The following is a 20855-nucleotide window of genomic DNA, read 5'->3' on the forward strand; positions in this document are numbered from 1 at the left end:
GGGCTTGTGGAATCACTTTCATTCCAGCACAATATTCCCTATTAGTGCATGTTAGATTGTATTTACGTTACAACTCAGTATAGTTTAATATATTGCCTCTGTCATCAATCAGATGTTAAAATAGACCATATCCCCTGATCCATCCATTCTTTATGGTAGAATGATTTCTTCTTTATCAAGATGCATCTATTATTCCAGATTGGTGTGTTGTGGGGAGAGAAATTGTGTTTAAAAATCAATTTCCAGTAATGGAGGACTTGTTGGTGAAACTTAGATAATTTGGTTGGCAGTTTACTAATCTCAAAATCACTTTTTAACAAAAACTCTACACCTCCAAAGTCCAAAAAGATTTTTGAAGGGAGATTAAACCAAACGCTTTCATATTTATTTATGAAGTTTTGTAAGCATTTTAATTTTTAGGAACCATTCATGGGATCGAAATCAATGGCTTTCAAACCCCCCTCCTCCAGTGATTTAATGATGTCACTCTTTCTAATATAGTAATATTTTCCAAACAAAATGTAAATGATTTTGTTTGATCGTTTAAATTATTTTATCAGGGACAGAGAGTAAGCCGGGGAAATAATTTTCGACAGACCTTCCATTTTTGAGAGAATAATTCTTCCAAATATCGATAAATCCCTTTGTAACCATGTATTCAGAATTGTTTTACACTTCTTCAGGATATTTCAAAAATTAGCTTTCTCTCTATAAATCCTCAGAAATAGTAATTCCCAAATATTTTACTTGATTTTTAATTGGTATGCGCCGAATAGTTGTTAGAGGGTGACTCCTGATGATGGTGGCTGAGCGTGCGCGTGCCTCACGCGGCACCGTTACTATTGTAGTTGTGAATATTTAAAAAGGCCCAACAGTTGGTAAAGGTGCTAGCATCTTTAACCCCCCTGTGCGTTTCTTAAATGATGAGTTATGAGTATTGTGTCGGGGTTAAAAGCTGATTCGGTCTCTTATAAGAAGTGTTTCCGGGTCAGTGTGAGGTTTGAACTGCTCTCTGGAAAGTGACCATTGTTGTAATCAGGTCGAGGCTGTTATCAGCTCCACCTGCGGACTTTTCCGGCTTTTTGACGGGTTTACTGCAGAAAAAACGGCGCGAGCTTTCCACAGTGTCATGAAAGAAATGTCGAGGTAAGTCATGCACGCGACATATTTTACATTTATCAATGTCTCTGACCGTCTTGAGCACAGTGCTGAAGAATAGGCTAACAGCTAACGTTAGCCAACTGTCACAACAACCAAACAAGGCCCGCAGCCGCCGCTAGCTTAGAGCTAGCTGCTAGCTTGTTGGGTTACAAGAAAATAAATTTGTCCAACAAAATTAACGAATTTAACCACTTGATATTGATAGTTTTTTTATATAGTCTTACACGAAGGCGAGTCATCAATTCAAACTAATCCAGTTCGTCAAAGCAGCAGGCCAACGTCTGCTAAGTTGCTAAATTAGCTAATTTGTTAGCGCTAACAACCTGTTTGTAGCCTGTTTGTTAGCTCCCCGCCAGCTGAGACGGAACAGGCTCACATTTTAAACACGTTTCTGCTGTTTTCTTTCAATAATTTTCATAGTAATTGTGCACAGTTATAATAATGATAATAATTATAATATCATCTTTATACACCATCATTAATGTGTATGTTGTATCAGTAATGCTATGTTGTATCAGTAATGCTATCTGAGCGTGTATCTGAATGTTTACATCAGTAACAGACAGAAGGACAGAGAATAACAGCATACACATGAAGGCTGATGTTAGCTTAGCTTAGCTTACTAGGTTTGATCATTATATAAGAAGCAGTTTGGAGAAACGATGACATGTAACGCATGTAATGAACACAGTAACATGTGGATGAAGTGATGAACACAGTAACATGTGGATGAAATGATTAACACACTGACTGTGTGGATGAAATGATGAACACAGTGACGTGTGGATGAAGTGATGAACACAGTAACATGTGGATGAAGTGATGAACACACTGACTGTGTGGATGAAATGATGAACACAGTGACGTGTGGATGAAGTGATGAACACAGTAACATGTGGATGAAGTGATGAACACACTGACTGTGTGGATGAAATGATGAACACAGTGACGTGTGGATGAAGTGATGAACACCGTAACATGTGGATGAAGGGATGAACACCGTAACGTGTGGATGAAGTGATAAACGCAGTAACGTGTGGATGAAGTGATAAACGCAGTAACGTGTGGATGAAGTGATGAACACAGTAACGTGTGGATGAGGTGATGAACACCGTAACATGTGGATGAAGGGATGAACACCGTAACGTGTGGATGAAGTGATAAACGCAGTAACATGTGGATGAAGAGATGAACGCAGTAACGTGTGGATGAAGTGATGAACACGGTAACGTGTGGATGAGGTGATGAACACGGTAACGTGTGGATGAAGAGATGAACGCGGTAACGTGTGGATGAAGTGATGAACGCGGTAACGTGTGGATGAAGTGATGAACGCGGTAACGTGTGGATGAAGTGATGAACACGGTAACGTGTGGATGAGGTGATGAACACAGTAACTTGGATGTGCAGTAGTGAGCTGTTGTGTCCTGGTTCTCGGCAGCACCATGCCTGGCGGGCAGCAGCAGCCTCAGAGACACTACGGCATCACCTCCGCCATCAGCCTTGCCCCCCCACGAGAAATAGACCACCAGTACACCAAGAAGCTCTGTGATGCTATGAAGCCCTTTGGGGTGTTTGAAGACGAAGAGGAGCTGAACCACAGGTGAGAAACAGCATGAGTACATACTGTATATTCAACATTCTATCTGCATACCTTTCACTGATGTACTCAGAAACACCTGTAATATAAGCCTGTCTGGTGGTTGTATCTATTATAAGTCTGCTGTGTGCTGTATATTATGTGTCCATGTCTCTGTGGTATTTAAACGCTTTGATTCACATGTTTATGAAGAGTGTATCTTAGTGATGAAGGGTTTGAACTCACCTGTCTCTGTCGAAGCTCACTGAGTGTTTCTTCTGGCTTCAGTCTATTCTTCTGTCGCTTCAGAAATGTATCTGGTGAAAGAAGTGTAAACACTGAGTCAGGGATACCTGACAGGAGAATTGTAGAATACATCATGCTACCTTGATCCCTGATTATTCCCAGTTTGCTTTTAAAAATATTAATAACAGATTAATTGTAAAGGTGATCTGACTGTTCATCTGCCACAGCAAACATTTACACTGCATTTGTCAGGTGCTGATTTCATGTTGTATTTGTATCATTCTCTCTGTATTGTAAGTGTTATTTTCTAAAGGCAGCTTGTGAATGAAACATCTGTAACCTCCTTTCAGACTTGCAGTTTTGGGGAAGTTGAATAACTTTGTGAAAGAATGGATCGCAGAGATCAGTGAATTAAAGGTAGGTTCTGTTGAAGCTGTGTTTACTGATGTTATGGTGACTATACTGTATATTTAGACACTTCAAAGCTTCCTGTTGACCTCACTGTGTGTGCTCTACAGAACCTTCCTCCTTCGGTGATCAGCTGTGTTGGAGGAAAGATATTTACATTTGGTTCGTACAGACTCGGAGTTCACACCAAAGGTTTGTCTGCTCGTTATTATTGCAGTTGTGAGACAGCATTAAACTGTAAACTGTGTGATTGGCTGTAAACAGTTCAGTCACTCAGCAGTCGTCCCTCTGAGCAGGCTGTGTCATTGTTTTTGTAAAGCTCACTCGGACCACACTGAAGCACGGGAGGCCTTTGTCATGTTCCTCTGCCACAGATAGGATGTTTGTAAAGAGCTGTAAACACTTTACAGAGGGCAGGTGTGAATGTGCTCCAAGTGTCTCCCTGCCTTTTGAAGAGAATTCACACAACAGAAAATGCACTGCTGCTTTTTGCTGTTAAGCAACACCATGAAAACTATTTATTGTTCTGAATGTTTCAAACTTATCAACAGATTGTTGATGGAGCTGATGACTTCAGTGATTTGTTCTTCATTAACCTGCTCAGTGGTCTGTGCTTGTTGCACATGTGGATCAATAAAAGCTGCTCGGTAGGTTGAACTTGAAAGGTTCTACGGAGAGAGCAGGTGTGAACCAGCTCACTGAGCAGACACAGTGTGTCTGATGTTAAATTCTGTGGAAGTGAAAAGTTAAAATGTGTACATCTTGGCCTCCTGAACATGTTCGACTCCGTCTGAAGCAACTCCTGTTTATCCAACACTAATGAAATGTTGTTCAGCGTCCTCATCGTGTGGCTCCTCAAGCCCTTTAGCCTCCTGTGCTCCAACTTTAAAGTGCCCGTCTGTTCCAGGCGCTGATATCGATGCCTTGTGTGTGGCTCCTCGACACGTAGAGAGAAGCGACTTCTTCCAGTCTTTCTTTGAGAAGTTCAAACAGCACGAAGAGATCAAAGACCTCAGGGTGAGTGTAACATGTTAAAGATGCTGCATTTAATCTGTTCAGCTCAGTATTCAGAGGTAGCAATGCCTGTATTGTCAGGTGCAGGGTTTCCGTTGTGCCGGTCCACGTGTCCTGGAAGCTTTCAATGTTCCCGACAAATGGGTGAAATTACGGTCAAATATTGTCTGCATTTGATTAGCTTAAAAACAATTGATAGGCATGCTGTATCAAGGGCGTAGAATTGGGAAATTACTGTATTGTCCCTACAATAATTTTGTCCAAAAATTAATATATGATACGCGTAATGTTGCACTTTCAACCTGCGGAGGAGTAGTGCATGAGACAGCGATTACTCTGTTTGTCACTGTAAACAAGGACTTTGTCTACAGTTCACAGGGCCGAGTGCACCAGCTGGGCGTAAAAAAAATAGGTCTTATCTTTGATGTCCGACTTAGCTATGACCGATTTGTTGATTGGAATTTATACCAGTGCAGCTAACTGACACTGGTCGTATGCTGCCCCCGGTCTCATGATATGCGTCCACGTGAACACTCGAAAAGAGGTGACTGTTACCAAGCAACACACATCTCCACTCGCTAACTGCTTTCATGATCGACAGGAGATATGGATAACAAAACAAGTCAAGAAAAATATATTTTACGGATAGTGAAATGAGGAAACATAAACGGTCAAGTATGCCGTGTCCAATGTACATTTATAATGTCTGTTCTGAAAGGCCCTACTGGCACAAATCTGAGCTTAGTCAGCACCTGCAGGGCGGGGACAACGCCGCGTTTCTTTCCTTTTAACTTAAGTCTAACTGGTGCACAGGGCGTAATTTAAAGTCTGTAGTAACCTTCAGCTCTGAGTTGGACGTGAGGTTACAGCCAAGAGTATGCCCAGCTGGTGCACTCTGCTTCCATAACTTCACTAAACTGAAATGTAAAGGCTAGGGTCTAAGGTCTCTCTCTCTCTCTCTCCCTCTCCCTCTCTCTCCCTCTCTCTCTCCCTGAGGGAGTGCAGTTGAAGTGTTTTCTTGTAGATTTGAAATCAATCCCTCCTCTCTGATTTGATCAGAAGAACAGTGTCCCTGCTGTGTGTACTCTAACCGAAGGATCCATATTAGAGCTGAACGTTGAGTTTCCATCAGTGACACTTGATGTTTTGTGAACTTAACTTCCCCTTTATGTGTGATCAGCTGTGTATGAACTCACAGCTCTGCAGGGTCCTCTGAAGCATCACTCTACATGCCTGTGGATCATGACCTCTGCTGGTCTCAGACCTGTTGCTCATGTTGTCTCTGTATCTCTTCACAGGCGGTCGAGGACGCTTTTGTACCCGTGATAAAGTTTAAATTTGACGGCATAGAGGTTAGTATGAGTTTGTTTGAAATAACATGGGTGCCCTGTGGACATGTGTTGGTCAGACTGACTTAAAGACCGTCTCTGACTGTATCTGACACAAAATGATGTTTGATTTCCAGAGAAACACTCTTTTGTCCCAACTGCCAACAGCCTTTTAAAGCTCAACATGATGTTTATTTGTTGTCATTGCTTTATTGATCTAAATTAAAACATAAATATAGAATAATATGAAGCTCATATTCCTGTCAGACACATCAAGTGACTGAAGAATGGCAGACATGTTTAAATGGCCTGACTGTAAGAAGCAGCAGCTTCAGCTCCCATGAGCAGTCCAGGTGATTAAAGAAGAATATGGATGTCTCATGTTTCTATGTTTGCCCGACAGATCGATCTGCTGTTTGCCCGACTGGCCTTACAATCCATCCCAGACAACCTGGACCTGAGGGGGGACTCCATCCTGAGGAACCTGGACATCCGCTGTATCCGCTCCCTGAACGGTACACTGCAGGGACTCTGTTAGATCATACTCAGGACAGGAGCTGATATGTAATAAGTAATAGAACAGAATAAGCTCAAAGTGCAGGTGAATCTAAACAACACGTTTCTTTTCACTGTTTGTTACACAATCCTTTTTAAACTGTCTAAAATACAAACGTAAAACCTCGAGCCTTCTGGTTTTAGGTTCTGTTTGTGAAACAGTGGCAGCAGCATTGTTTGATTAAAGTGATCTAAAATAAAGACTATGCAGTCATAACTCATGAAACTTACAGATTTTACAGATAGGAGGCGTTTTATATCAGATATACCAGATATACCAGATGAATGATTGGTGTTTTCATGTTTATATAAAACTATTAAAAGTCTTTTCTCACAAAACACGGACCACCACCACACTTGGTGAAAAAGAGAGCGAGCTCATGAGCGACACGTTTCCTCATACAGTAGATACAAACAGACTTGTGGGCTGCAGGTGTGTTATTTACAGGGTGTGTCGTCTACTGTTTCTATCGCTGTTCAGATGTATGTTTGCTCAGCTAGCTGACGGTAACTTTATGAGCGAAAGCCCCACTTCTCCTGCCTCCTGTCGACACACCAACCTCCCTGCTGTGTGTGTGCTGCAGGTGTTGAACAGTCCATTTGTGTAGCCGCAGTGTTAACTGCTGATAACTGGAATGCACTCACTCAAAAGCTGCCTCATGTAACTAAACGTCTGCGTCGACCCTGCTGCACGGCGTCAGTTCACTCTGTGCTGTGACGAAGAGCTGCTCTGCTGTGACATCAGACGGACTTTTACTGTCGATAGTCATTAATAAACCAGCTTGTCTTCATTTAAGTGAAATAAAGTGGCAGCTTGATATGCTTCAGGTCCTCCTGCAATGTGACTACTACACTTTTGCACAACACAATTGCGTTAGTTAAAGGACGTAAGACCAAATTTCTATTGCAGACCAAACTGAGAATATGTCAGAAACTAAAACGTGTCCGGAAACAATGATTGTATCACTTTAATCAGTTCTTATGGTTTATTGAGGTGCATAAACGTTTAGCTTAGCGTGCTCAGGTTTCAGTTTTATGAAGCGTTCACACTTTGCTGTCTGGATTCATGCCTCTATCACCCTGTCTGTGTTAATGTGTGTGATGTTTTGTCTGCAGGTTGTCGAGTGACTGATGAGATTCTGTACCTTGTGCCAAACAAAGAGAACTTCAGGCTGACGCTGAGAGCCATCAAACTGTGGGCCAAACGTAGGTGGACTCTGATTACAAGATGTTACACTTTACATTACAGAGTTACAGAGCTAAAGGTGTTCCCTCCAGGTGTAGTGTATTCTGATGTTGCTGTGTCTGCAGGGCGGGGGATCTACTCCAACATGCTGGGGTTTCTGGGCGGGGTGTCGTGGGCCATGCTGGTGGCCCGGACCTGCCAGCTCTATCCCAACGCTGTGGCTGCCACGCTCGTCCACAAGTTCTTCCTGGTCTTTTCCAAATGGTCAGAGTTGAAGTCTCATGTGATTATGTGTGTGTGTTCCCCATGATGGCTCTGCTCCACTCACAGTTCTATTTACTACATGTGTCCTTTCATTCAACAGGGAGTGGCCCAATCCTGTCCTATTGAAACAGCCTGAGGACAGTAACCTGAATCTACCTGTGTGGGACCCCAGAGTGAGTGTGAACTATCCCCTCATCGTGTGTGTGGGTGTGGGTGTCACTGTCCTGACAGGGTTAAAAGAGTACATGTATGTCTCCTCCTGGTCCCTCCCTCCTCATGTGACCTGGATATTGATCAGCCTCTATCATGAGTCCTTATCTCTGCGGGGGGAGGCCTGCAGCCTGAGAGGCCTCCTACATGGACATGGACACACACACACACACGTTATGTAAATGTGCATTACAATGAAATAACACAGCAGATCTGAGAGTCAGATCACAGTGCAGTCACAGACCTGTGTGTGCAGTGCAGGACGTCTTCTAAAGGACACCTTTCACTCCTCTGTCAGGCTGTGAACACTATGGAAAGTGATCACAAACATAGAAATGCAAATGTCCAGCTGTTGTAATTATTGTATCATGTTTGTCTCTACAGCGAACATGTTTCAGTCAGACAGATGGCTCATTATAAGCCCTGTGTGCACCTGGTGTTAACGAGGTCATTGAGTAACCTGCTGACACTTGCTGCTTCGTGCAAAAGGAAACCTCTCCAGTTTCTTGTCTTCCGCCTACAATAAGTCTGCTATCACTTTAGTGCAGCTCTTTACCAGATCACAGAGGGAACTGATCGCTGTGCAGAAGATACCTGTGTGTCACCTGCCTGTAAACATGCTGAGGACACCGCTGTCGTGACGGATCATGTCGTGGGATGAGCAACGCAGATGTTGAGTTATGCAATGCGGCTTTTAGTGCGTATGTTCCTGTCATCAGCTCATGCTGCTGCATGTGAACGCTGTGGCTACATATGTGGACAGATCCAAGGTGGATGTGCTCCTGAATGGGTCCTACAGCGGCTACACCTGCAGCACACCTGCATAGTTGCGTGTGAGTCAACAGGTCCAACAGCAGGTGTGAACAGGCGCCCACCTGAGATTGGATCCCCAGGTCACATGTTAGCTGTAAACAGAGTTTGTTATGATCCTTATAGACAGAAGACGGCACAGACACCGTTCATTAACTATCAAACATGCTCACATGTTACCTGTCCCGCACTCCCAGCTCATGTGTTCATTGGGGCTCAGTCTAACATTAAGGTTTAATAGTGCTGTTTATTTATACAACTAACAGTAGTCAGTAACATTATGGTGTCATTAATTATTGATGCTAATGCTCTGCTGCAGTCTGCACTGACGTCTTATTTAACATGTTGGTGCTTCACATCACTGGAGGGGAACATGCAGAGCCTTCAGCGTGCAGCTGCCTCAGTGTGTACAGTCAAGTGACGTGTTGGTGAACCATACCTGTGCCTTTTTTTAGGTGAACCCCTCTGACAGATACCACCTGATGCCTATCATCACACCTGCCTATCCCCAGCAGAACTCGACCTACAACGTCTCCACGTCAACACGCACCATCATGAGCGAAGAGTTCAAATATGGTATTACACCCTGCATTACTGTATGTGTCTGTCAACATCACAGACGGGACCCCTAGAGGTGGACCTTTGTGTTAAAGAGGAGGTTTTATACCCAGAGACAGTAGAATGTACTTTCTGTCATGTTGTCACACACTTAGAATAACAATCTGAGCCTGTCAGTGGAAACAACAAGAACTTTTAGTGGACGCACTTTGATCCATCAAGGATTATGTTGCAGACATTACAACCTGTTTCACTGCTGCAGGATGAAACGCTTTGTGTGCCTGTTATTCTCACTTATTATTAGTCAAAGTCTAAATAAGTCTGCACCTGACTTTTCATGTCTGATGTTTGTGTGTGTGTGCTCTCAGGCCTCAGCGTCACAGATGAGATTCTTCAGGGAAAAGCAGAATGGCCAAAACTCTTTGAACCTCCAAACTTTTTCCAAAAGTACAAGTAGGTATTAGATTTTTCCTGGTCTGGTTGCTCAGAGCTAACATCTCACTGTAACAAACATTTGTCCCCGTTGTTTTATGTTACATATTACATATTTAAAAATGATAACCTCATGTATCATGGTGGGGTCAGGGGAGATGTTTCTGATGTATATATCTGCAGCTTAGGGTTTTTGGGGTGCAGGCTGTTTGGGCATCTATATATACATATCTCTATAGATATATATATATATATATATATATATATATATATGACTCATCCTCTCTGAGGTCAGTAGAGGTCAGTCGGTCACTGTTTTTTTCCTCTGACAGCTGAGCGATTGTCTGTTTGTGCTGCAGGCATTACATCGTCCTGACTGCCAGCGCGTCCACAGAAGAAAACCACTTAGAATGGTGAGTGTGACAGGACGGCACGTCTGAGAGGATTTACAGTGATCAGAGTGAATGTACTGAATGTTACTCATCAAAAACAGCAGGTGTAACAGGCCCAGGTACACTGGGCATGCAGACAGATTATATTCCTGTGAAACAGGAGAAATAATGAGCAGAGAAAACTTGCTGCCGTTCGTCTGTTTATGAATAAATTCTGGCAAGACTGACCACACATTTGCTTTGTTTTCCCTTTTTTTTCTACTTTTCAGTTATTCCAAAGTCTATTGTTTCCATCTCAACAAATTCATCAAAAATTAACAAATTCCATCAAAAAATAGACAGTAAAACACATTTGTCAATTATTCGATAGGCAAATAAATCCATTTGCTAGACAATCAATATTATGACTTATTATGTAGGAATATAAACCCTTTTTAAAAAATATATATAAATTAGTTCTGTACTTTCAGTCCTGTTAACTGTTAACCATTTATATGAAAGACCTCAGACTAACACAACACATTTTAAACACAGAATTCCAATAAAACACTTTAAATGCATACCTTACCAAGAGCACGGGAGCTGTAAACATAAACTTGGAGCTCTACATTCATCAGGAAGCTGGGGTCTAAGCCCAAAGAAAAATAACATCCGCCATTACCAACGGCAACAACAAGGCCTTCTCTAAAGCAGAGCCTGAGAAGCTAGCATTAGCACAACAACTAAACAGGGCATCATTAACACGGCTGAAATATTTAAGAAACAATACTGTGTTCTGCTTATTTATACACATTACCAACCTATGAAACAGGAGAAATAATGAGCAGAGAAAACTTGCTGCTGTTCGTCTGGTCAGTCTTGCCAGAATGACAAGCTTCCGACAGCTTCTTCATCATGACAGTCCCGTTCAACATGCGCTCTGCTGCCCCCTGCTGTCTGCAGTGGTTAACATGTTTTCAATACAAAAGCCTTGGATGACTTAGTTAAATCAGCATTACCCTAATGTAAACAGTGTTACTTTATACAAAATAAAAAAAACAATATGTGTGTGTGTGTGTGTGTGTGTGTAATATGTGTGTCAGGATCGGGCTGGTGGAGTCAAAGATCAGAGTCCTGGTGGGAAACCTGGAGAGGAACGAGTACATCACGCTGGCTCATGTCAACCCTCAGTCCTTTCCCGGGTCCAAGGAGAACCGCAACGAGTGAGTCATCCTCCATTCACCACTTAAACCTCTCGCTCACCACTTCATCCTCCATTCACCACTTTAGCCTCTCGTTCACCACTTCATCCTCTCGTTCACCACTTCATCCTCTCGCTCACCACTTCATCCTCTCGTTCACCTCTTCATCCTCCATTCACCTCTTCATCCTCTCGTTCACCACTTCATCCTCTTGTTCACCTCTTCATCCTCCATTCACCACTTCATCCTCTTGTTCACCTCTTCATCCTCCATTCACCACTTCATCCTCTTGTTCACCTCTTCATCCTCTCGTTCACCTCTTCATCCTCCATTCACCTCTTCATCCTCCATTCACCAATTCATCTTCTTGCTCACCACTTCATCCTCCATTCACCACTTCATCCTCCATTCACCTCTTCATCCTCCATTCACCACTACATCCTCTCGTTCACCAATTCATCTTCTTGCTCACCACTTCATCCTCCATTCACCTCTTCATCCTCCATTCACCACTTCATCCTCTCGTTCACCACTTCATCCTCTCGCTCACCACTACATCCTCTCGTTCACCACTTCATCCTCTCGTTCACCTCTTCATCCTCCATTCACCTCTTCATCCTCTCGTTCACCACTTCATCCTCTTGTTCACCTCTTCATCCTCCATTCACCACTTCATCCTCTTGTTCACCTCTTCATCCTCCATTCACCACTTCATCCTCTCGTTCACCTCTTCATCCTCTCGTTCACCTCTTCATCCTCTCGTTCACCTCTTCATCCTCCATTCACCTCTTCATCCTCCATTCACCAATTCATCTTCTTGCTCACCACTTCATCCTCCATTCACCTCTTCATCCTCCATTCACCACTTCATCCTCTCGTTCACCACTTCATCCTCTCGCTCACCACTACATCCTCTCGTTCACCACTTAATCCTCTCGTTCACCACTTAATCCTCTCGTTCACCACTTCATCCTCTCGCTCACCACTTCATCCTCCATTCACCACTTCATCCTCTCGCTCACCACTTCTTCCTCTCGTTCACCACTTCATCCTCCATTCACCACTTCATCCTCTCGCTCACCACTTTATCCTCTTGTTCACCACTTCATCCTCCATTCACCACTTCATCCTCAAATTCAAATCCTCTCGTTCACCACTTCATCCTCCATTCACCACTACATCCTCTCGCTCACCACTACATCCTCTCGTTCACCACTTCATCTTCTCGTTCACCACTTCATCCTCTCGCTCACCACTTCATCCTCTCGCTCACCACTTCTTCCTCTCGTTCACCACCTCAGCCTCTGTGGGCACCACTGCGGCCTCGTGCCTACGGCCGAATCACCGCCATTATGATATTCAGCACAACATCACTCCCTTTCATGTGATATTGCTTTATTATACTTTATTCATCAGCTCAGTTATGCTGAGAGCAAAGTGAACTATGGTGTCAGAGCGCCCTCTGCTGGACAAACTACATGATGACACCATTTATTAATCACCCAAAACATTTTTGTGAAATTATACAAACCATAACTTTTGTATCAATATTTGAAACTTATTTGAATATTTGAAGCAAGACTCTTTTAACGAACTCTATTGACATGGTTTTACCAGCCCCAGAACAGCACACCTGTCGGGTCATCAGTGACTCTGTGACTCGGAGATGTCACAAGACACTTTTTGCAAATCCAAGTCTCAGGTCTCTTTAGGAATAAATATATATAAAATAAATTCACAGGAAAGAGGTAGCGGCACTATAGCCAGTGTTTTTTTCTGACATTACTCAGGGTATATCAGGAGAATGTTACTAACTTTTATTAGACATGCAATAATACCTGTTATACCTGGCCTAAATGATCGTCTGCCCGTCTCCCATGTGTTTCTGTACCGTCACATAGAGCTATGGGAGACAAAGTTATCTTTGTGGTGTCTGATGTGTTGGTGTCTAAATCCTTAGTGTCTGTTTAGGTTACAAAGCAAAAGAGCTCATACATCTGCTTTTATTCATTTGTTTCGCCCTGTAACAGGAACGACTTTGTGTCCATGTGGTTCATTGGGATCAGCTTCAAGAAGGTGGAGAACGCAGAGAGCGTTAACATCGACCTGACCTACGACATCCAGTCCTTCACAGACACAGGTAGGTCCCCTCACAGCGCCCCCTGCTGGTTAGACAGACCAATGAGAGCGGAGCAGCTGCAGCACAGGACAGTATCTGTTAATCTGTGTCACGCAGCAGGGGAGGAAACAGCTGATTAGTTGGATAAACAATTTTATATTAAAACATGTAAATTCAGGAGGTCAGGGACCAAGTTTGACCAATATTCCCACACTTGTACGTATAATGTGAGTGTTTAACATGCAAAATATAAAGAAGTGTCTGTGTGCAGTGTACAGACAGGCCAACAACATCAACATGCTGAAGGAGGGGATGAAGATTGAAGCGACACACGTGAAGAAGAAGCAGCTGCATCAGTACCTTCCTCCAGAGCTGGTGCAGAAGAAGAAGAGGGTGAGGATCTTTTATTAAAGCCTTCATCATGCTTCATATGTGGTGCTTTTATTGTGTTAACATGTTTGTTTCTGCTCCTCAGAGCATTGCTGAGCTGAACCGCAGCTCTAATGGCGGCAGCTCCAAGCGGATCTCTCTGGACAGCAGTCACCTGGACAGCTCCAGAGACACAGACTCGGGGACCCCCTTCAGCTCCCCCACCGCAAAACCCTTCAAGCCTGCATCTGACACAGAGGACAGGTACATTACACCTGTCTGTGTTTCAATGATTCAAACACCTTGTCATGTTCTTTTGTAATACACATCCGACCTAACTCAAGCTTAATGTTTTCTGTCTGTTTTCCAGCGTCAGCCCTCCCAAACAGCTTTTTGTGGAGGGTTCACCAGCACCCACTGCTGCAGCAGCTGCTGCACCTGCTGATGAACCAACTGATGCACAAACTGCTGCTTCAAGTCCTGCACCAAGTCCAGAACCAGGTCCTGCACAAGGTCCAGGTCAGGCTGCATCTCCAGCTGCTCAGGACCAGGGCATGTCCATCCCGGTCATCGGTTCAAGTGAGTCATTTTTACACTGATAATTACATAGATTGAATATATAGAGTATGGCAAGAATTACAGCAGTCTTACCTCCCCATTATAAGTAACTATAATGAAAAATGGCAAACATAAAATATATACTGTATATACAGTACTGTGCAAAAGTTTTAGGCAGGTGTGAAAAAATGCTGAAAACTAAAAATGCTTTCAAACATGGAAGTGTTAATAGTTTATTTCCATCAATGACCAAAATGCAGTGAATGAACAGAAGATAAATCTAAATCAGATCAATATTTGGTGTGACCACCCTTTGCCTTCAAAACAGCATCAATTCTTCTCGGTACACTTGCACACAGTTTTTGAAGGAACTCGGCTGGTAGGTTGTTAAGATCAGGGCTCTGTGGGGGCCATATCATCACATCCAAGACTTCTTGTTCTTCTTCACGCTGTGAAGATAGTTCTTCATGACATTGGCTGTATGTTTGGGTGCGTTGTCCTGCTGCAGAATACATTTGGGGCCAATCATACGCCTCCCTGATGGTATTGCATGATGGATAAGTATCTGCCTGTATTTCTCAGCATTGAGGGCACCATTAATCCTGACCAAATCTCCAACTCCATTTGCAGAAATGCAGCCCCAAACCTGCAAGGAACCTTTGTTCTGGCTGTTCCTCAGCCAGTTTTAAGCCTCCTACACAGCTGTTTTTGTTTCAGTTAATGACTGTGTTTCAACCTTCATGTGAAATTGATGATCATTACCGCCCGTTTGGTATAATTGGTTGATCATACATCTGTCTATAATCCTACAAAATCCCTGACTTTGTGCAAGTGTACCTGTAAGAATTGATGCTGGTTTGAAAGCAAAGGGTAGTAACACCAAATATTGATTTGATTTAGGTTTTTCTTTTTTTTGCTCACTGATCATTTATATTATATATTATAATTTATATCTTTGAAAGCATTCTGAGTTTACAGCATTTTTTCACACCTGCCTGAAACCTTTGCACAGTACTGTATATATGGCTCTATTCTTGGACCAGTTTTATTCACATTAAATATAGATGACCATATAATGCATCTGAAAAAAATAAATATTCAGCTGTATGCAGATACAGATACAGAGTTTAGGACTGACTTTCATGTCTCTTAGTAAATATTTAATAAACAGAGATGAACCTGAGGACGGAGTTTCGCATTATTCATCACTTGAATACGTGGGGTCTTTTTTGAAAGTGTGTGAGAGAATCTAAAACCTTCCACACTGCGTTAAGTATTTTATTAACTGTTCATTAAGAATAGGAGTAACATTACTGAGACCAGCAAATGACTTAGCACAGCTGTATAAGTATTAAGACTCTTATTTCACTCTTATCACATTCCAGAAAAAATAAATTAACTGTTGAGGGAGAGAAGCCACTGGGCTGTCTTCAGGCACACTCTCACTGAGCCAATGCCTTTATTAAGAATTAATATAAAACATGGCTGACACCAGAGCCACCACTAGAGGGCACTGAGTTGCCTCATAGGAGCACCACATTTAGACACACTGTGCTGTCAGTAAGTGGAACAAAATACTGGAGTAACCCGCCACGAGCTGTAAGAGAGACAGACTCCAGATTAGAACAAACTACCTATGACAAAAGACAAACTTTAACTGATCACTGTAAATCTTACGTACTGACCCGTGATCACTGTAAACCTTACGTATTGGCAAGTGATCACTATAAACCTTACGTACTGACACGTGATCACTGTAAACCTTACGTATTGGCAAGTGATCACTGTAAACCTTACGTACTGACACGTGATCACTGTAAACCTTACGTACTGACACATGATCACTGTAAACCTTACGTACTGACGCATGATCACTGTGAACCGTACATACTGAACACCTGATCACAGTAAACCTTACGTACTGACACGTGATCACTGTAAACCTTACGTACTGACATGTGATCACTGTAAACTTTACGTACTGACATGTGATCACTGTAAACCTTACGTACTGACATGTGATCACTGTAAACCTTACGTACTGAACACGTGATCACAGTAAACCTTACGTACTGACATGTGATCACTGTAAACCTTACGTACTGACACGTGATCACTGTAAACCTTACATACTGAACACGTGATCACAGTAAACCTTACGTACTGACACGTGATCACTGTAAACCTAACATACTGAACACGTGATCACTGTAAACCATACGTACCGACACGTGATCACTGTAAACCTTACATACTGAACACGTGATCACTGTAAACCATACGTACCGACACGTGATCACTGTAAACCTTACGTACCGACACGTGATCACTCCAAACCTTACGTACTGAACACGTGATCACTGTAAACCTCACATACGTGTTACGTGTGTTTGGACCTGTATATGGTCAGTTTAAACCAAATCCCCCTGATGTCTTCTGTCTTCCTGTCTCTTGTTGTAGAGTCTTCAGTGAAAACAAAACCCCCCTCCCCTCCACCCAGCAGCTCCATCAGCTCGGTGCTGAGCGGAGACTTGAAGCCCAACGCTGCCAGCAGCCCCCGAGAGGAGAACAACGGCCTGGAGGACTCGCTCAACGGAGCTACTGCTAAAAGACCCCACTCCCCTACAGAGGAGGACCCCGCCAAGAGGCTCCGAGACTCTGAGGTGACCAGCAGGAAATTATATATATATGTTTCATTTAATGTAACAGTTCCTCACCAAAAGGCTGTATGTGTTCGATTTAACGTAAGTTTACTGTGTATTTTAACCATGTGTGTTGCAGGCCGTGTCCAGTGATGACTGCACGTTTAAGGAGCCGTATCCTCCCTCTGACAGCTACACACACACAGAAGGACACAATACTGTAGGTGTTATTACCTGTGTTTGTGTGTTAAACGTCCCACACCAACATTAACATGCTGTCTTTGTTCACTATCAGACCCCCCTCTCTGGATCAAAGGCTAAACCCATTCCAACCATCGATACCTCGAGAACACAGGTGACCTCCTCAACTCTGCCAGACCTGCTGGTTCAACCCTTTGTTTTTAGATTATTTAAACACACATCATTGATAAATCAGACATGAACACAGGAAGTGTTAGCTTGTTGCTAAAGTATCTTTTACATGATGGATTGTTACTATGTGTGTGTGTGTTTTTAGAGTAATCTACTTTAATAACAATAAAAGTTAAAGCATTAACATTAAATAACCTTTATGTTGTACAGAAGTTGATGAACAGTTAATGAACATTACGTGTGTGTGTGTGTGTGTGTGTGTGTATGTGTGTTTCAGAGACTCCCCAGCATGGAGCTGCCAGACGCCTCCTCTCCTCTCCCGGCCAGTAACAGCTGTCGGGTGGTGAAGAACTCCATCAAACTGGCTCTGAACCGCCACAAGTGAGCGTCTGTCTTCCCAGAAAACAACTGTTTTCATTGTTTCCATTTTCCACAAACTGTTATGACACGTGTTCTAATGTTTAAACTCTGTGTGCTTCGTTTTAATGCAGCATTACACCTCCCAAGCCCCCCGTGTTCGAGGGGAGCCTCCCCACCGACACTCCTTCTGCCGGAGAAGAGAAGGGCATGTCCATTCCTGTCATCGGCTCCAGTGAGTGTCCATGATTATCAGTCAGTTATCACTTATGCTAATTCACAGGTGCTCATCAGCATCATCTGTCAGAGGAAACTGTTAAAACGCCTGAAACATTTTAAAGAGAGGTGTAGAAATTATTGAAATGTAAATTCACGTGGCTCACTGGAACTAGAGCACTAGCATGGGTCTGATGACAGCTGCAGGTAGAGGTCTCACATAAACAGAGCTGCACTCTCTCTCTGATCTGTAACAGAGCTGCAGTCTCTCTGATCTGTAACAGAGCTGCAGTATCTCTCTGATCTGTAACAGAGCTGCAGTCTCTTTCTCTGATCTGTTACAGAGCTGCACACATGTCTTAAGCTCTCAGAACAATGAGGTAGAAAAAACCGCTGATTGTTTCTTTAAACCAGCTGTGATCCTCCGGGGCAGAGATGCAGTGTCGGTGCAGAAACGTTTTGTTTAAGGGGATTTAAACCCTGCTCTGAACCTGCTCACAGAAAGGTCAACATTAAACATGTTGTCTACACATCTATTCCTTTGTCCTTAATAAGACCTTTAAGTTACTACATGAGAATTCACTGTTCGTTTCCACTGCTCTCTTCCTCTCTGTAGAAAACGTGACATCCAAACTCACGGCGCCCCCTGTTGGCAGCTCCATCCCCACGTTGGTGAGCCGAGGGGCCGACCCGCTGAACGGAGCTGCCTCTAAGAGACCCCACTCCCCCTCCCTGGAGGAGCAGGCCAAGAGACTGAAGGAGACTGAGAAGGCCAGGATCCATATAGCCTGAACATGTGACAACATACTGGACCCATACAGAGAGGGGGCGGGGCTTACAGATACAGAGGCTATGACATCACCCAGAGACAGGAAGTGTGTCCACGTCTCCTCAGTCAGCTCTGTTAGCTGTGTTAGCGCTGTTAGCTCCCAGCAGGACCTTTACCAGTGAGGAGGAGTTTCCTCTCGGAGTGTAAACATACAGACGGAGACGTTTTTCTTTCTTTCTTTTTCCAGTGAACACGTTTTAAACAGAACATGATCGACGGTTACGCACACGCTCGTGCTCAACGCTGTCTCCTGAACACACACCTGTACAGTAAATGTTGATGTACATAACTTTTGTCTTAAAAAAGAAGCAAAGATGGCTGTTGAGTCTTTTGAACATTTATTGTAGTTTTATCTAAAAAGGAAAAAAGTTTAAAAAATTGTAATATTTTGTTTTTCTCTATCGCTCGTCCAAAAGCCGAGTCTGGAACTTTTGTAAACACTGTAAAGGTTTGATTCAGTTTCAGGGGGATGGATGACAGACCACGACACAGGGGAGGAGGGGGAGGGGCCCGCCGACACACACCTCCTCAGGTGAATCAGCCTGATGACCCATAATGAAGATCTTCAGTTAGAATCATATCACAACATTAACCCTGTCAGTGTCTCACCTGCTGCAGGTGCTTCATGGTTTCTGCTTCCTGTTCAGGTGTGTTCAAAGCTTCCTGTCAGACAGGTGAGACAGGCAGTGTGTGAGCTTCAATGATCACCTGAAGTTTACCTGCAGTACGTCAGGAGGGCTTAGGGACAGGTAGAGCCCCCCAGGTCACCATGAAGCCTGTCCCTGACTCAGCTGTGTGTGTGTGTGTGTGTGTGTGTGTGTGTGTGTGTGTGTGTGTGTGTGCGCGTGTGTGTGTGTGTGTGTGTGTGTGTGTGTGTGTGCGCGTGTGTGTGTGTGTGTGTGTGTGTGTGTGTGTGTGCGCGTGTGTGCGTGCGTGCGCATTGGAGCGGCAACATTTCTTGGTCAGAAGTATCAAGTATTTTTCTCCAAATAGACGACCTGAAGGCCGTTTACCTGCATGTGCGCGTTGTTTGACTGCGTATGCGCATTGTTTGATTACGTGCGCGTGTGTGTTTGACTGCGTGTGCGCGTTGTTGAACTGCGTGTGCGCGTTGTTAAACTGCGCTTGCACGTTGTTAAACTGCGCTTGCATGTCTGACCACTGCGCATGTTTGACCGCGTGCGTGTGCTGTTGATTGTGCATGCGTGTTTGACTACCGTGCATGTCAATAGACTGCGTGTGTGTTGTTTGACTGTGTGCGTGTGCATGGCTGGTTGTGTTTGTGTGGACAGAAGTCCCTGTGCGGGTGTTGACCCTCTGCGCCTCCTGTGGAGGTTCTTAAACGGCATCTGGGGGGCACAGGTTGTTCTCCTCTGTGTTCCTGAAGCTGGTGTTCAGATATAAAGACAAGCTGCTGCTCCTCCTCCTCCTCCTCCTCCTCCTCCTCCTCCACGTCAGAGCAGGTTTGGAGACTGACTGTACAGAGAAGAGTTTTTCAGAGACATATTCTCCTTCATTACCGGGGTTTTCTTATCACTTTATTTATATTTGCATATTTGTAACATGTGATCTTTTTTTTTTAATAACATCATAGCAGGTAGGTCTCTTTGAATGAACTCTTCATCAGTTTCTGACGGCTCGTTGACGCAGACAGGCCGTGTAGATGTTTGTTTCTAAACTGTATTCAAAGGGTATTTTTCTATGTGTTTATCACTTCCTTTAAATTAGTCTGTACACCATTAAACCCCAAAAAACTATCTACTGCTTTCGGTCTCATTTATTTCACACAGTGTGTGTACACTGCTCTGCGTGTGTGTGTGTCGGGGAGGGGGGGGGCTACAGCCGCTAGGCTACAGCCGCCTAGCTTAGCATAACATCTGTGGACAGCTGTCAGGTTTAGTTAAACCAGCGCCGCTTATGATATCTGAATCAAACTTTCACCTTGATTATTGTATCTGATGTGACTGTGATCTTTCAGGACTCTATGGACAGATTCAATATTCAAATAATTTTCTTCTGGCCTCGAGACATAACTCCTTTTAGTCTCTACAGGTTCAACAGCTCCTTCA

At 43.5% G+C, this 20855-nt stretch overlaps 1 protein-coding gene across 1 annotated transcript; it reads left to right on the forward strand.

The window, feature by feature from the left end:
* Nucleotides 1-1037: 1037 nt before the first annotated feature.
* On the forward strand, nucleotides 1038-20543 carry papolg (poly(A) polymerase gamma). Its single transcript, XM_069658905.1, has 24 exons — nucleotides 1038-1146; nucleotides 2603-2764; nucleotides 3337-3403; nucleotides 3505-3586; nucleotides 4302-4411; nucleotides 5707-5760; nucleotides 6140-6251; nucleotides 7408-7497; nucleotides 7603-7741; nucleotides 7842-7914; nucleotides 9217-9337; nucleotides 9688-9772; nucleotides 10111-10164; nucleotides 11226-11345; nucleotides 13355-13464; nucleotides 13715-13836; nucleotides 13919-14076; nucleotides 14183-14391; nucleotides 16831-17033; nucleotides 17152-17232; nucleotides 17308-17367; nucleotides 17662-17765; nucleotides 17876-17976; nucleotides 18574-20543. Exons 1-24 carry the CDS (start codon nucleotides 1130-1132, stop codon nucleotides 18747-18749), a joined length of 2610 nt encoding a protein of 869 aa, XP_069515006.1. The 5' UTR covers nucleotides 1038-1129; the 3' UTR covers nucleotides 18750-20543.
* Nucleotides 20544-20855: the final 312 nt, after the last annotated feature.

This window comes from Semicossyphus pulcher, unplaced genomic scaffold (genome assembly GCF_022749685.1).
Source record: "Semicossyphus pulcher isolate SPU_LCO1_2020_fin unplaced genomic scaffold, fSemPul1.0.p SCAF_12, whole genome shotgun sequence".
Lineage (NCBI taxonomy): Eukaryota > Metazoa > Chordata > Actinopteri > Labriformes > Labridae > Semicossyphus > Semicossyphus pulcher.

Bases quoted from the DNA above. Each gene is read 5' to 3' on its own strand.
- papolg (XM_069658905.1), top strand. The intron at 7,742-7,841 runs GTCAGAGTTGAA...TTCATTCAACAG, and splicing joins TTCCTGGTCTTTTCCAAATG to GGAGTGGCCCAATCCTGTCC. The intron at 17,368-17,661 runs GTGACCTCCTCA...TGTGTGTTTCAG, and splicing joins TCGATACCTCGAGAACACAG to AGACTCCCCAGCATGGAGCT.